At 47.5% G+C, this 17183-nt stretch overlaps 1 protein-coding gene across 3 annotated transcripts; it reads left to right on the top strand.

Annotated features, from left to right (window-relative positions):
- The first annotated feature begins 1261 nt into the window (after positions 1 to 1261).
- LOC103017489 (SLAM family member 5-like) lies at positions 1262 to 16965 on the top strand. Of its 3 annotated transcripts, XR_450138.3 has the most exons (7): positions 1262 to 1367; positions 5542 to 5922; positions 7514 to 7810; positions 9686 to 9820; positions 10023 to 10114; positions 10395 to 10945; positions 12302 to 16965. XR_450138.3 is itself a non-coding variant. In XM_007171822.3 (6 exons), the coding sequence occupies exons 1-6, from the start codon at positions 1295 to 1297 to the stop codon at positions 10488 to 10490; spliced, it is 1074 nt and encodes a 357-aa protein (XP_007171884.2). In that variant the 5' UTR covers positions 1262 to 1294; the 3' UTR covers positions 10491 to 16962. The 3 variants fall into 3 exon arrangements, 2 of the variants coding, with proteins under 2 accessions (XP_007171884.2, XP_007171886.2); XM_007171822.3 differs by having other exon boundaries at positions 10395 to 16962; XM_007171824.3 differs by lacking the exon at positions 9686 to 9820 and having other exon boundaries at positions 10395 to 16963.
- The last annotated feature ends 218 nt before the right edge of the window (positions 16966 to 17183 follow it).

The following is a 17183-nucleotide window of genomic DNA, read 5'->3' as shown; positions in this document are numbered from 1 at the left end:
CGTTGGATATTCACTTGTCTGGGATTCAGCAGAGCAATTTAAGGAGCACAGAATAGACTCAGGTGACTTGCTTGAGGTCACACAGTGGGATGGGACAGTGGCTGTGATGTTGGGGTTTTTTTTTCTAGAGTTTGTTGTCAAGAGTCCAGACCCTACGCTTGATTCACCGTATGACCTTTTGCAGATTACACTGCCTCGCTTGGTCTCAGTTTTCACATCCGTAAAATGGGTTTAATACACAGTGCCATGACTACCTTGAGTGCATGGTCATGGGGCCAGTCATGCATGGGGCTCCTCAGCTTTGGGACAGCTGAGGGGGAAGTCTCAGTGGGGATGAGAAGGAGGCACTGCCCAGGAGTTAGGTAGATGGTGCTGCTCCCCTAGGGTGTGGGCCCAAGAGTTCTCCGATGTTGTGGGGTATTCAGTCTGGTGAGAAGAGGCGAGAGCCTGAGCCTCAGTAGGTGGGAGTGAGTCTGAGGCAGCTGAGGCTGTGGCCAGGAGGGGTGTGTAGATATCTATCCCTGCCCCTCTGTGATAGCAGGAGCAGGCCTGGCAGAGGTTTAAAGGGAAATGGTAGGAATGAAGCAGACAAGAGCCTATCAGATACCGTGGGGTCTGGCTTTGCCCTGTGTGTATGTAGGGAGAATAAGTAACACTAGGGGCAGCTGGAAAGCCATAAGGGTGCAAGCAATAAATGCCACTATTTGCATTTGTGATACGGGGAGTTGACACTTCCCCCAAAGAGCTTTGTTCTTTTGCTCATAGCTTCTTACTTAGGCAACTGACATTTGAAGTTTATGGAAAACCAAACTCATTAAACAGTGTAAAGACAGAGGAGACAGCACCCAAGGCAGCAGAGGCCCAGCCTACCCTGGCTGAAATAGCATGGCTTCTGTGCCCAACCATAGGCTGACACTGAAGAGCAAGCCATCTGGGCTGAGCCTAACCCCAGGGAAACAGGCAAGGGAATTATAGAGAGTGCCAGCGTGGGGAGTGTGAGATCAACAGGCTGGTGTGACCACGGGGATGGGGTATCTCCAATAGCAAAGTCGTTTATACATTTACTCTGCAATTGTTTATTGAGGTCCTACTGTAAGTGCTGGGGATCGTAATAGGAAACATCTGAGTGGCTTACTACAGGCTAGTGGGCTGGCAACCCAGAGCTAACATGCTAGCCCCGCCCTAGGGGTGGGGAAGAACCTAAGTGTCCCTTTGAGTGACGCTTCCCTTCTCTCCTGCCCCTCCTCCTATAGACCTTTCTTCCACAGCTGCACAGGCAGGCAGGCAGCCTGTGATGGGGCCCTGCTCAGAAGACCCCCATCTCTGCTGGGCCTCCCGGCTCCTGGGATTCACCAGCCTACTCCTCAGTGAGTGGCCCGGGCTCCTGGGAGGGAGGACCTTTGAGGGGAGCAGGGAGGCAATGTCCCCTTTCCACGTCTAAAGTCTTTGGTGAACAAAAAGACAAAACAGCTCTGTAATTATTTAGCAAATACAGTGCATTTGGTTTAGAGCCCTGGGGTGAACAGAAGAACAAAATGGCCTTTTGGTTGTGGCGAGCCTGGGACCCCTGTGCTCAGGCAGCCTTGGCTGCATTAAGGGAAACATTTCCAGGGAGGCGAGGCTGTTTCTGTGCAATAACAGAGAGACTGGGAGAGCATCGAGCTGCCTGGGAAGAGGGAGGGAGACAAAGAAACCCGCTCCTTGGCGTGGAAGGGCTAGGGAATGAAGCTCCCCTGGTCTGGACTCAGATGGGAACGCCTGGCAGCCTGTGCAGTTGTCCTGTGGGGGAGGGTGGCAGCCAGAACCCTGTGTCTGAGAGGGAGGAAGCAACTCTAGTCTGGGTTTCTTGAGCAAGATGTAAGATGTTGAATACAGTGAAATTCTGCTTTGGTAAAAAGGAACAGCAGCCTGTAAAACTTAAGGGTTTCTGTATACCCACGTGTAGAAAGAATATGGAGAAACTACAGAAGGAACAGTAGACTGGTAATGTGGGCTTCAGAAGGGAGTGAACTTGGGGAGAAGAGAAATGGAAGTAGAAACAATAGGGAGTTAAGTGAAAATGAACTGAAGACTGGACAACACCGTAATCACATACAGGACTTCCTGGGAGATTATATGATTATGTCTAAGGAAATTAAATAAAACCTAATGAGAAAATACTAATACCCAGTGAATTATGAATTCTGGAGAAAGTTGGAAAGCTTTTATTGTTTTAATTTTTTGTTTTAGTAACCCAGCCACTAAATAAACTTGCAGGAGTTATATGAAATTTAATGAATTAGAGACCTTTTATAAACAGATGTCTTGAAATAAGAATGAGCTTTGTGGGCTTCCCTGGTGGCACAGTGGTTAAGAATCTGCCTGCCAATGCAGGGGACACAGGTTCGAGTCCTGGTCTGGGAAGATCCTACATTCCGCGGAGCAACTAAGCCCGTGAGCCACAACTACGAGCCTGCGCTCTAAAGCCCGCGCGCCTAGAGCCCGTGCTCCGCAATAAGAAGCCACCGCAATGAGAAACCCGCGCACCGCAACAAAGACCCGATGCTGCCAAAAATAAATTAATTAAAAAAAAAAAAAAAAAAGAATGAGCTTTGTAAAACATGACCTCTTTTTTAACAAGTTAAATTTATGTCTACAGTAAAATGTAGGCCTTCTCTTCAATTTTACATAACTGGAAAATATGTTCTGTTATTTAGAGTTTTCTCCGTAGGCTCTGGGGTTGGAAGATTACATAAGAGAGAGAGAGAGAAAGAGAGAGGAGGGAAATGGACAAAGTTTTAAGTTGATTTGTAAGTGTTAAATTTTGTATTATTTACATAAACTTTTACTCTGTCTTGTTTGTAACCACACCCCCCGGCTTTATTTTCTTCTTCAGGATTAGATCTTTTGTAGATCACAGCTCTTGCTGCCTTCCTTCTCTTTCTACGTCTTCTTCCATCTTCCTCACAGCTGGGCTCACCATTCCCTTCTGGGTGGGTCCTCCCTGCAGCCTGAGGGCTGAGCCTCTTCTCTCCCTGGTTCCCTCCTTTCCAGCACATGGGGAGTCTGGTTAGGCTGCTGTCTAACCCTCAGCCGGCCAGAAGTCCCTGCCCTGCTAAACCCCTCTAAGTACTTGCTTCCCCTTTCCCAGGAGAGGAAAGCTGGAGAATGAGCCTCCAGGAACTGCTCTGATCCTGGTGATGAGAGAGCAGTGCTGGGAGGGGAGCTCCTGCGGAGGACAGGGACAGACAGGGTGGGGGAGGTGATGGGCAGCTCCTGCAGTGGAGAAGCACTGGGCTGGGAGACAGGAGCCCTGGCTCCAGGCGTGGCTCTGCCCTATGTGACCCAGGACAAGTTCACCTCCTGGGGCGCCTCCTTCTCTGTGACAGGAGGGGCCTGGGCAGATCCCCCCTAAGACCTGATCTGGAGGAGATGCCTGGTTAAGTGAGTTAGTGATTAAACAAAAACAAAGAAATATCTGAAATGCTTGTGCATATGAAAGCTGGCGCGAGCTATTCTCTGCTTCCAGTGAGAGCCAGGAATGGGAATAAGTACCGCAGGAGGGAGGCAGGCCTGAGATAATGAGAATTTATTGAATTGGAGAGAGGATTGGGACCTTGGAAGCCAGAGGCCAACCGAGGCAGATGGATCCTGACCTGGTGGAAGAAGCAGATTGATCATCTTTTCAGGATAAGACATTTTCCCTGGTCCTGTTCTGTCCTACCTTGGTCCCCAGGAAGGAAAGAGGGTATTAGGTCCCTGCGGTCTGTGTCTGAAGCGGGAGGGTGGGCTCAGGAGGAGGTGGCCCTGAGGGGAATGTGCCCAGTGGCCACAGCTCTGCAGGAAAATGACCAAGGAAGGCCTAATGCGGCCTCGTGGGGCCTGGCTAGGGAAGTGCTGTCTTGGTGGCAGGGACAGCAGAGCTCACTAAATGATCACGCTTCCCCTCATATTCTAGTCCCTGGCAGTTAGCCAGAGCCTTGTGACAAATGCTGGCCACAAAGCAAGAGCGGGGATCACGCTAATTCTGGACAGATGCAGTGAAACCCCCTGTGTGATTCTCCTGTCTCCCCTCCCTGCTGCGGGGCTGGGAACCCGTGAGGATGCTGTGAGTTCCATGGGTGCAGCTACAAGGAGGTAGAGCCTCCGCCCTGTGTGACAGGACCCCCTCCTCACTGTCTCATGGAACCTGTGGTGGGGGATATAAACTCCCCTTGTTCTAAGACCCTGAGGTATTGTAACTGTTTGTTATGCAGCACAGCCTAGCCTGTCCTGCCTACTACACTGCCTAGAAGGAGCAGGAAAGAGAGCAGCCTTCATATCTGTATTAGATATCTACTGCTGTGTAACCTGTCACCCCAAAACTTAGTGCCTTAAACACCACCAGGCATAGTCTCACAGTTTCTGTGGGTCAGGGCCCAGGGGTGAATCAGCTGGGTCCTCTGGCTCAGGGTGTCCCAGCCTGAAATCAAGGTCTTGGCTGGGGCTGCAGCAGCTCAGGGTCAGCTGGGCAGGATCTGCTTCCAAGCCTACTCATGTGATTGCTGATGGAGGCAGTTCCTGTGTCTGCTGGACTGAGGGTCCCTGTTCCTCCCTGGATGTTGGCCAGAGGCTCCCTCGGTTCCTCGTCATATGGGCCCCTCCTTAGGACAGCTGACAACATGGCAGCTGGGTTTCTCAGAGCGAGCAAGAGAGAGAGTGAAGGAGAGAGAGAGAGAGCAAGAGGGAAGTCACAGTCTCCTATAACCTAGTATCACTGAGTGACATTCATCAAGTCTGCTGTGGTCCATTCCTTAGAAGTCAGTCACTAGGTGCAGCCCACCCTCTAGGGGAGGGCATTACACAAGGATGTGAACATGAGGAGACACTTAAGAAGCTCCTCCTACAGTTATGCATTTGGTATTGACAGAAACTCTGCTAGGTGCTTTTTTTTTTTAAATAAATTTATTTATTTTATTTTTGTCTGTGTTGGGTCTTCGTTGCTGCTCGTGGACTTTCTCTAGTTGCAGCGAGCGGAGGCTACTCTTCGTTGCGGTGCGCAGGCTTCTCATTGCAGTGGCTTCTCTTGTTGCAGAGCACAGGCTCTAGGCGCACGGGCTTCAGTAGTTGTGGCACACGGACTCAGTAGTTGTGGCTTGCGGGCTCTAGAGCGCAGGCTCAGTAGTTGCAGCGCACGGGCTTAGTTGCTCCGCGGCGTGTGGGATCTTCCTGGACCAGGGCTCGAACCCATGTCACCTGCATTGGCAGGCAGATTCTTAACAACTGCGCCACCAGGGAAGCCCCTGCCAGGTGCTTTTGATCCATGATCTCATTCAGTTTATACTGTCATTATGAAGCAGGTGAGGAAATTGCAGGTTAGCAAGTTTAAGTAACCTGTTCAAGGTTACAATTCACTAGAGCCAGGACTTAATTCTAGAATTGCTTCAGATTCATTTTACTAGGCTTCCTCCTAAGAATCAAGGGAGTATATTGGATGAATTTCATTTAAAAGATGGGTTTTGTGGTTTTCTCCTTTATTGTTACTGAAAAAAAAAAATACATTTCCTGTTTCCAATGCCCTAGGCATCTGCTGCACTGGGGTCAAGAGTTCTGGGACACATGGTTCTGGAGTTCAGGATTCTGGAGCCCATGTTCATCTGCACAGGGTTCGAGGAGGTTCTGTATTGTTTCATGTGATCAGGAAGCAAGAAGCTAACCTGGAGGAGGTCACATGGGGCTTTGGCCCTGACTCAAACTACAGAGTCCTGCTGCGAGTCTATGCTGGGGTAGACACTCCCACTTGGGTCAGCCTCCAGGAGAAGTATCAGCAGAGGGTCCATGTGCCCAGCATCTTGTCCCTGAAGATCAAGAACCTGACCCCTGAGGACAGTGGACTGTACCGGGCTCGAGCCAGCTTCACTGGAGGAATAGAACTTAACCAAGTTTTCCCCCTCACTGTCTATGGTAAGTGACAGCACCTGACCCCATCCCATGGCTTACCTCCTTCTTTTGTGCTACAAGTTTCACATAGGTCCCATTTTTCAAGATTCCTTCCAGACACCAGCCTTCAGACTCTATTTTCTCCTCTGAAATTAGGGTAAGTGAGTTTACTGCAAATGGTGAGCAGAGCTGAGATTCACAGCAGGGATAAACCACTTCAGTATTTTGGGAGAGGAGAATGGAAATTTGGGGAAATGATATTGGCAAAACAATTATTGTACTTTATAGGTCTAGATTTACTTAATTTGTGTATTAGTTGTCTACTGCTGCTAGAACAAATTGCTATAATTTAGATGCTTAATAAAACACAAATTTATGATCTTACTGTGCTGTAGGTCAGAAGTCAGATACGGGTCTCACTGGGCCCATGTCGAGGTGCTGGCAGGACTGTGTTCCTTTCTAGAGTTTCCAGAAGGAGATTCATTTATTTGTCTTTTCCACCTTCTAGTGTTTGCTTACATTACTTGGCTCATGACCACCTTCCTCCACCTTCAAAGCAGGTAATAGTGAGACCAATTCTTCTCACATTCTTATCCCTCTGACCTCCTCCTCTTCTTCCTTCTTCCACGTTCAAGGACCCTTGTGATTACATTGGTCCCATCCAGGTAGTCAGAACAATCTCCTTATTTTAAAGTCAGCTGATTAGCAACCTTAATTCTACCTGTTACCTTAATTCCACTTTGCCATGTAACCTAACATATTCACAAGTTCTAAGGATCGACATGGACATATCTGGGGTCCATTATTCACCTACCACAATTCATAAGCCCACGTAGTTAATGCCTCCTCTCCTTTTACTCAGCACCACCCAAGGCCAGCCTCACTCACAGACTCCACAAATCCAGCTCTAGAAGCCTCAACAGATGTAGGAGAAAGGTTATACTGCAACACTTCCAAAGAACCTCACTTAGTCAACACTTTCTTTCCCTAAAGTCCCTGTCTGCATAAAGGCTGTTACAGCTTTAGGTCCCCATGTGATTTCTAAGACCAACTTATCAATATGTCACTTCTCAAGTTCAGCGGCATATTCTAACCAGACTCAGACTCATCATTCCCAGTTGCTACCACCGCATCTCCCGCAAATGTCTCCACTATTGCGAGCAGAGGGCCTTTCTCTGGGCTCCCAGTGCTGGCCAGATGTCCTCCTTCTCTACGGGCTATGCAAACCCAGGCATTATCTGAGCAGGAGAAGAGAGCAAGTCCTGATCTGGGACTAGCCTTTCTGTCCCAGACTTCTTCCCCTTCCAGAGGAAACCCCATTTTCTTAGAAATAACGGGCCTTGGGTAGGTGGGATCCAGGTTTTATTTTCTTGTTGGAGATTTTTAAGGCTTGCTCAATCTAGTGAAATAACATAGGACTTAACTCAGTGGCTCCCTTCTTTATTGTCACTTGCTATGTATTAAGTATTGGGCAAATTGTGTTTTACTTGTAAAATGCATTCACCATCATTAAAGGGAGGATGCCAGGATTTCAATGAGATACTGGATGAGAATGTGCAGACTGTATTGTTCTCCACTCATGTAAGGCTCCATTCTTTTGTCCCTCTTACCCTAGAGCCGGTGCCCCTTCCCCAGATCCTGTTCAAGTTACCGTCCATCACACCAAGCTGGTGCAATGTCACCCTGGAGTGCAGAGCCTCAGGGGCCACAGAGGACCTGAACGTGACCTGGCAGAACAAGGGCCTCCCCAGGGAGCTGGAGCAGAGAGTGACACCGGGACCAGCCTCCAACTCCTGGACCTTGCCTGTGAACCTGCCCCTGAGCCAGCCCAATGCCAGTCTCACCTGTGTGGTCAGCAACCAGGTGGACCAGAAAACTGCCACCTTAGACCTTGGGGAAGTCTGTGTCCATGGTGAGTGTACCTGCCAGAGGGGAGGGGCATTCTCGGAGCTCAGATGCACTGGGGTGAGGGTTCTGGGCTTTTCTCCCCACTATGTCATGAGGGTCACCTTCCATCGGGTCACCGCATACAGGAGTCTGGGAGGTACAGCAAACTCATCTCTGCTTTTCATTGTCACATCCATGACCGCCTCTCCACCCCACCCCCTTTTTTCCCCTAAGATACAAGGGTTTTGTTTTTGATGCAAATCTTGTCCACCCAGCTCCAGATGAGCAGCTCCCAGTCCCAGCTGGCCCTGGAGGGAAAGCAGGGGTGGGGTGGGGGAGGTGAGGAGAACTAGGGCTGCAGCCCGCAGAGGTGTTTCCTAGAGATGTATTCCCCTGAGGGCCCACACCTCCCCTGACCCATGCTCCCTGCTGCCTGCATCTGCCTGCCTGCCTGCCCGCCTGCTTGCTGCTTGCTGGGCATCTTCGTCCTTCCCATTTGCTGTAGTGCAGTGTCAGAGCTGGTCCAGGGCAATAGCTTTCCGGTACTTCTCCCACCTCATCCATTATCCATAGTGCATCCACTGGAATCTTTTGAAAAGAAATTGGATCTTGAAATTGGTCTGTGTCATCTGGAGGAGTATGACCCGCTGGATCCCTGTAGGATTCAGGGCTCAGATGCTCCTCTGCCCATGTTTCTTACCTCATACACTTCACACGGAATTGTTTGCTTGGAGCTCCTGAATGTGTTCTGCTATTATAAGCTTCTGAGCCACTGGAAATGCTGTTTCCTCTACCATCAGCCATCCCAAGTCAAGAGTCCTTCACTTCCTTGCTTATTCCTGTTCAACGATTTCCCTCAGGTCATGGGCATGTGACCAGCACAGTAACGCAGGACCCTGCGCTTGGTTATAATTCTGTTATTAATAAAGTTTGAACAAGGGTGTGTCAATCTCATGTGGCACAGGGCCCTGCAGGTGCTATAACTGTCCTGCCCTCAAGCATCATCCCCTTTAAGGAGCAGTCCGTAGCCACCCCACACGAAATAGCAATGCTGTTTATGGGTTTGTCTCCTCCATAGCCTGGAACACCTCGAGGGCAGAGGCCATGTCTTGTTCTCCTTTGAATTCATGTACCAAGCAAAGCTCCTGGCACTGTTTGCTCACAGTCAGGATTTCATTGAATGAATGAATGACCTGGTGTCCTGAGTGTAGTCTTGCCCCTCTAACCCATCCCCCATGAGCTGCTGGGAGGAACTGATGTGTCAGCATCACTTAAAATCCCGCGTTACCCTCCCCTCAGCCCCATCCTGGAGTCTCAGATAAAGTTCAATGCTCAGCATGACCCACAATACCCTCTGGAAAGAGACTCTTCCTCCCTCTGACCCTCCTCACCCGGCCCCTCCCTGTCCTGTCCTTCTCCTGCCTGCTGCAGTGGGATGATGGCAGCTCCCACGGCTGGCGATTTGACACAGTCATTTCTCACATGTGGTGCTCCTCCTTCTTGGAATTCAGTGCCCACGCTGAATATCTAGTTAACTCCTATTCCTCCCTCAAGACTCAGTTTACACATCACCTCCTCTGGGAGGCCCTCCCTGAAGACATGTGTACAAGGTGTAAACCTCTATTGCACTGCAGTCCCTCTGGCTGGCAGACTTTGGTATTTTCTCAGTCTTCCCCCACTGGGTGACCCCATCTTGTTCATCTCAGTACCCCTGGCACCAAGCAGGAGCTCAGGACCTGGTTGAATGGATGAAACTGACATGCTCCTCCCTCTTCAGCTTCTGAACCTGGACCCTTTAGACCTCTCCACCTGCTCTCTCTCTCTATCTCCCCTTGGCAATGGGTATCTTAGGTTCTGTCTTTCCTTAACTTTCTTCATTCTCTCTGTGTGAGGGAAACAGATTCACAAGGACAGGTCAGTGCTGACCCCCGGCCAGGCATCCTAGGGGCTGTCGTGGCTGTGCTGTTGATCCTTGGAGGAGGACTGTACCTTTGGAAGATATGTGAGAAGAAGAAGAAAATGCAGACTGGAAGAGGCAGGTTGCACTTCTCCCTCCTGCCCTGATACCTCCCCTCCCCCACTGGACCCTTGGTTCCTTTCCTTCTGCATTTTGCTGCTCAAGGAATCTCTCTGCAGAGGGAATGGTGGGTGTGGCCTTGGCCTTGGGGTTCAGAACAGTGGGGGAGCATACAGGTTTTCAAGGCCCAGGTTCAAGCTCCACTCTGTGTATGACTCAGGTACAGAATTGCAGGAGGACCACAGGGACAATGATAGTGGCATCCAGTATGCGGAGCTGAGCCAGCAGGAGTCTCAAAAGGACATGCACAAGGTGAGAGCTGGGAGCTGTGCCCAGCCTGGGCTCTCCTGGGTCCGTCCTCACCTGGGTCTGGGCCTGTCAACCCAGTCATCTGCCTTTCCTGGCCCCACTGTCTCTTTAACTCTTTCCAGGTGGTCAGTGGTATTTACTGAGAAAATTTATACCTGGGGCCAGTGCAGTGCTGGGCGCTTTGGGGGAATTCACATGCAGCTCATGTCAGCAGCATTGGTTCCATTTGGGTCCCTCTGGGGCCTCTCTCAGCTGTTCTAGGAACTCTGTCTTGCATTCCTAGGGTATTGGTGAACAACATTTAGAAGAAAAGGAGCCTGTTAATACTGTCTACAGTGAGGTCCATAAGCCAGAAAGAGAAGCCATGAAGATAATTTAATTGGAGGAGGTAGGAGAACTGGAACTCCTAGGACACCTCCACTCCGAGCTTGATCCCTGCAGACACCTGCATCTCTCAGCTCTGGTCCAGCTCCAGCTGCCCTGGTCTGCGTTACTCTGACCCTCCTGCCCTCGACTCCCTGGGCACACATGGCCTTGTCACAGCCTCTGTCACCTCTCCAAGCTGCCTTCCCACTCAGGATCCTCACCCCGCAGGATGCGTGCTCTTTTTCCATCACTGACTCAGCTCCTGACCACTCTCCTCCTGAGGCTTCCCAAAGAGAACCTTCCTGCACATGATAATCCCCACAGCCTCTGCTGAGTGGCTGCCGTGTGTCTTTCTGAGAACACAGCCCAGGCATGGGGACCGTGTAGAAGATATTGACCACGCCGCAGAGGAAGGGGTTAGGACCTTGGTGCTGGAAGCTGAGTTGGGGGTCCGTGGATGCAGCATGGGTAGGTGGGATCCCACAAAGGGCTGGCCTGAGGCTTCCTTTGCACCCTGTATAGGGCAAAAGGTTTGTGTCAAGCGGTGTGTTTGTGTGTGTGTGTGTGTGTGTGTGTGTTGGGGGAGTATCCAGTGTATATTATACATCGGGCCACAGCCCTTTTCCCTGACCACTAGTACTAACCTCAGCTTCAGCTCGTAGACCTCAAATCCACCTCTTGTGGAGTGGGAAAAGGAATGTGTACTGTTTCTGGACCTTCCAAGACTTTTGTTTCTCAGAGAGGGACCCAAGTCAGGACCTGTGTTCTTAGGAAAGCAGCTTCAGCCCTTCCTTGTCTGGGGTCGGGGTACTTGGTCATTAGAATGGAAACGAAGCATGCTGCTCCCGCCTCCCCTTGATGAGGCTGCTGGGAGGGGTGAGGGGTGAGGCTTGTAGGAGGGTCTGAGTCAACCCTCTCCTGCCTCTTCTACTGACCCTCAGCGCCCCACAGCCCTGCTGGCCTCAGATCCTAGGTCAGCCTCCTCTTTGCTCACTCACATCCCTCTGCCTGAAATGATGGCTCCCTTTCCCTATCCCTTCCTCCCATCCCTGCCTGTTGGAATCCTACCATTCCAACCCAAAACCCCCTTCCAAGTCACATGGTCTACATGTTCGCATAGGTTTGAAAATAGCCTCTCCCACATCTGTCCTTTTCAGACAACTTGGACATAATCAAGGCCCCTGCCATAGGTTTGCTTTGGGTTGGTCATGAGTCTTCCCTGCTAACCTCACCTGGGGCTCCCTCAGGAGGGTGCTGGGGCTTTAGGAGGCCAGTGCCAAGGAGACAAGCACCTCTTTCGGTGAAGGGTCGGAGCTACTCTTACTCCCAACTCCCACAGAGACTCAGCAGACAAGACCCAGAGCACAGAGGCTGCTGAAGTTCTTTCTGGTAGTGACTCCACAAGGAAGCAAAGAGGACATGATGAACTCCAATGACACCGCCTGGTTTCCCCAACCCACATCCAGCTTCACGTTGCCTGAGGACCTAATGTAGCCGGCACTGTATTGTGTGGAAGCTTCTCCTCTCCCTGGGGGTCCTCACCTCCTCGAAGCCTCTGCCTTCCCCCTTGAGTCCCAGCTCTTGAATCGGAGATGGACTCACTCTGATACTATGATCTGTGGTCCTTTGTCTGCTGGCCTAGATTCCTAGGTCTCTTGGTTCCCCTCCCAGCTCAGCAAGCTCAGCTGCTTCACTTCTGACCTCAGAAAGCCAAGCTCTGAGCTAAAGGCTTGAGCGTTACGCTAGGATCCTGCTAGATGGTGCATGAATAAGAGAGGAGCAGAGTTTCCATAATAAGGCTCTTTCTAACCTCTTTCTGCTCAGGCTGAACAGAAGGCTGAGAAGGAAAAAGATGACATCTCTCACTGGCATCCCAGGTGACCGGTCATGGCTGGGTATCAGTGCCCATCAGTCCAGAAGCAGTGTAAGATGTGACCACCCATTGACCCCTTCCCCCCCCCCACCTAAAGCAGAAGAGACAAAAAATGAAAGAGGAAGGGAACTTGACTTTCCAAGCCTATCATGAACCAGGTTTTGTCCCAGGCATTTTATAAATATCATTTCTTCTTATTCTTACAAGAATTCTCTAGGGTAGGTATTACTATCCCCATTTTGCAAGACAAGTAACCAATGTCCCAAAATAGTTGGTGGCAGAGTAAAGCCTTAAATCCAACACTGGACAATTCCAGCATTCATATCTTATCCTTTGCCACATGGTCACTGAAGACCTTGTAATCCTGGAGTATTCAGAGGAGAATATCCTCCATTTGTTCCTCTTCCAAGGATCCTGGTCTTCTGACTCAGGTGCCCCAACTTGGAATGAGTTCAGCCTGATGATGGATGGAGCAGTTGGTGGTTGAAAGAGGAATTGTCCCTTAAGTGGACAGTGGGGTAGGAGATGTGGGTGGGAGACATGGAATGAGAGACCCTGCCCTCTGGCTCAGATGAAACATTCAAAGCAGAGATGCTTCTTCCTCTTGGATCTTGTGGGAGTTACTTCCTCTCATTCAATGTGTGTTGTGGCTTTCAGCATCCCTATTCTCAAGCCAACTTCCTTTTCCATTATTATTCATAACTTCATTCAACAATTATGTGAGGCAGAAATCCTCAGTGTACAAATGGAAAATTAAAATCCAGAGATGTTAAGTACCCTACAGAAGTTCTCCCAAGTGTAAGTGATGTAGGCATATCAGGGGATAATAATTTCACACATTGTGATTCCTTTCTCTCTGTCATCCCAGACATCCAACCAGTTACCGTCTTCCATTGGGTTATCCTTCATAAAGCTTCTTGTACTCCATTCTCCTCTTATTCTTTCATTCCCATCTTATACCTGCAGCTGCACCATTTTTACATTTCCACCAGCAATGTATGAGAATTTCTCCACATCATCTCCAACTCTTGTTATTTTTTGATTGTAGCCAACCTAGTGCTGGTGAAGTGGTATCTCATTGTGGTTATGAATTGCATTTCTCCAATGATTCATGTTGAACATGTTTTCATGAGCATATTGACCATTTGTATACTTTATTTGAAGAAATTTCTTTCTCTCTCGAATTGTCTCTTGTCATCCACTGCCCCTACCTCTCCATTGAGTCTGCTTTTGTCCAGTCACCAGGGAACTTCATGTTGTTAAATCCAGTAGTCAATTCTCAATCCTCATTTCCCATAACTTCTCAGCCGCAGCGGACCTACATTTTCTAGAGACACTGTTTTCACTTTGCATTCACTATTCACATTATTTTCCTCCTACTGGGTGGTTGCTCCTTAGTTTCCTTTATCAGTATCTTTCCGTTATCTCCAACTTCTAAATTTTGGAATAACCCAGGGTTCATACCCAGACCACCCAGACCACGTCTCTTCACTGTCTACACTCATTTCTTTTTGATGTTACGGCCATGCAGTAATCCCATGACTACATGACCTTATGTGGCAAAAGGGACTTAAAGATATGATCCCTCCCCTGGACTCCACATTGTAAATATCCAACTGTTTACTTGACATCTCCACTTGCGCGTATAACAAGCATCCCCATCTTGACATGTCTAAATTCAAACTCCCCAAACATGCTTCCTATACAATTTCTGATCCCTCCAAACGTCACCTTAATCCTTCCATTTTTTCTGGCCACAAAACCTTGGTGTCATCCTTGACTTCATTCTTTTTCTCACACCCCACCCTCTATCTCTATTAGAAAATACTGATATCTTTTCATTCTATATATATTCAAATATTTAATTTCATATACCTATATGAAAAAATTACATTTATAATAAAATACCTCTCACCACCTCCCTAGTCCAATAGGGTCATCATTTCTCACCTGGATTACTGCAGTAGCCTCCGAGTCTCTTACTTTTGTCTTTAATCCTTTAATGTCTATTTTCATAATATCACCCAGATTTATCTTTTCAGAACCTAAGTTACATCACATTACTCATTAGCTCAGAACTACCCCATGGGCCCACTTTATCTGGAAGGCCCTGTATCAGCTGACCTCATCTCCCATGCTCCCCTCCTTCCTAATCCACTCTAGGACACTGGGCTCCTTGCCATTCCTTCAATACTACATGCATGCTCCTTCCACAAGGCCTTTGCTCTCTAGAATTCTCTCCCTCTAGGTATCCACATGTCTCATCTCCTCACCTCCTTCAGGTCTCTGTACAGATGTTAACTCTTCAGTAAGACCTACCCTGACCTCCCTATATAAAACTGCAAACTCTTCCTGATGCCCTCCTCCCTCCTCCATGGTCTATTTTTCTCCATAGTACTTTCACAAGGCTGTGTGACAGGGTACATTTATTCTGGGCTGTAGTTTAAAGACAGGTGGGTATTGAGGCCTCAAAGTATAAATTGCAGTCCTATTACGCAAATACCATTATTATTCCCAGGAAACTGCAACACTGATAAATTAATGAACTTACTCAATGTCACATAACTAATAGGTGGCAGAGCTGGAATTGAAATCTTGGAGTTGGATTCTAAAGCTCTTAACCACTGTATACCAGTTAAATAAAGTATACTCTCTCCACATGAGGGAATACTATTTATGTAATAAGGAGAATAAGTTACAAATTACATCTTTATATATTTGAATGGAAAGTTGCCCATGAAATATTAAATGAGTTATGGAACATGCATAGTGTTATCCTATATTGTAAATATATATAAATATGTTTATGTAGGCATAAAATAGTCTAAAAGCTAGTAGGTTAAGAAGTTAACAGTGGTTATCTTCTGCGGTCTGTCTCTTTTTCTGTATCATCAGTTTCTTTATAACACTAATCAAAAAAATTACCTATTAAAAATTTTTAGCAGGACAGTGACATGATCAGAGCTGTGCTTCAGATAGATAAAGCCATATATACGCCAACAGGAAGTTTATCATCTAAACCAGTTAACGTACTTATGCTTATTTTTACTTTCTTTTGTATTGATTGATGCCTTCAGGATCTTTATTGAAATAACCCCAAATATGTCTAGATCTGTCTATATAGTACAGGAAAAGTGGTCTGATTGATCCAAATGGACGCTCCCCATGAATTGCTTACAATCTGGGCTGTTCATTAGATCAACTGGAGAGCTTTCAGGAACAGATACTTGGACTCTATCCTGAAACTGGGCACCATCTATATTTTTTAAAAACTCAATAGGTGATTCTGATTCATGAGCAGGCTTGAGAACTGAAACCTTGGGCCTACATGAACTCTTCATAAAATTCAAATGGGAATGTACATGGCAAAGAAAGGCTGTGAGTTTGTCTTCCGAGATGTTTCTCAGTGTGTGCTAGTATGTAGGCCAGTAAATGTTGGTTGAGTGAAGGAATGAGTGAATGACAAAGCCCTACAGTTTGGCATTACAGTTGACTCTTGAACAACGTAGGGGGCTCCCACCCCCTGAGCAGTCAAAAATGCACATAAAACTTTACAATCAGCCCCCTGTATTCATAGTTCCACATCCACGGGTTCAAGCATCCATGGATCATGCAGTACTGTTGTACACGTTTATTGAAGAAAATCAGCATATATGTGGACCTGCGCAGTTCAAACTCATCTGGTTCAAGGGTCAACTGTACTTTGATGTGTTCACCATGTGTTCAGAGTCTGACATGTAGATTCTTAGCCAAAACCCAGAATTTCCATTTCATCCATTGCCCTTTTGCCTTGGGGATGCAAAATCTTGATAATAAATATTAGAAGACACTGGTAAACAAAACCAGAATGCATATTTATTCATTTACAGTGAGAAGTATACTTGCTAACTGGGCTAGATATCCCTGTTAGCCTGACCAGGGCATCCTCTTCCCAAAGATAGGCCACATTGGAAGCCGAGTTACCACTGGACTACATGGGGAGCCCTGAGTCAGGGCAGGTAAGCAGATGCTGCCGGCATGGATCCCAGTGGCCTTCTCATCTGAGCTCTCCATCTCCATGGTAGGACTTACCTGCCCAGGGCATGGGATTCTCCTGCCAGCCTGATGGAGCACTTCATTTGCCTCTGTCACTCATCTCTCGTTATGCCCCATTTCTTATTAACCATCCTTCTGATTGACATTCTTTCTTTGGTCACGTGCATATGTGAGATTAAGACTTGCCGTGATCTCAACTGGCATTGTTATATCTTTCCCATGATCCAGATACATAGCGTTTCATTTAATCTCCAAAAGTAAAAAAAAAATCCCTCCAAAACATCTACCCTTATCTCTCTCATTTCCAAATTGTAGTAGAGGATGTGGAGGGTGAAAACACTCCCTCAATACACCACCTGCCCCCAGGGGAGCCACCAAATAACTTTTGCAAATAGACTAAAAGAGAAAAGCTATAAACTGGTTAATGGAATTCTGTAGCTCTCAGGGCTGGAAACATCACCTAATTTATCACTTACCCTTTCAGCAAGAGCCTCTCATATTTAAAACAGCCAAACAACAATAATAACAAGAAAAACTCTTAAGAGAATGTAGTGCATAATTAATGTCTATTCGATTTTAAATCTTTATTAAATGGACAATTTCTAGAAAAATATGACTTGATAAAATTGATCTACATGTGTGTATAAACCTCAAAAAATGAACATAGAAAATATTATAAAACTTACATAAGTATTTTCTCCTTTGATGACATAAGAGGCAAAGCCTATTCACAAAGCCTAATGTGAATTCCTCACATCTTTAAAGAATAGATAATTTTTGTGCTAGCAAATTTTTTTT

Source organism: Balaenoptera acutorostrata, chromosome 1, assembly GCF_949987535.1.
Source record: "Balaenoptera acutorostrata chromosome 1, mBalAcu1.1, whole genome shotgun sequence".
NCBI classification, from domain to species: Eukaryota; Metazoa; Chordata; class Mammalia; order Artiodactyla; family Balaenopteridae; genus Balaenoptera; species Balaenoptera acutorostrata.
Note: the sequence above shows the minus strand (reverse complement) of the source record. Positions and strands in the feature narration are given on the sequence as shown.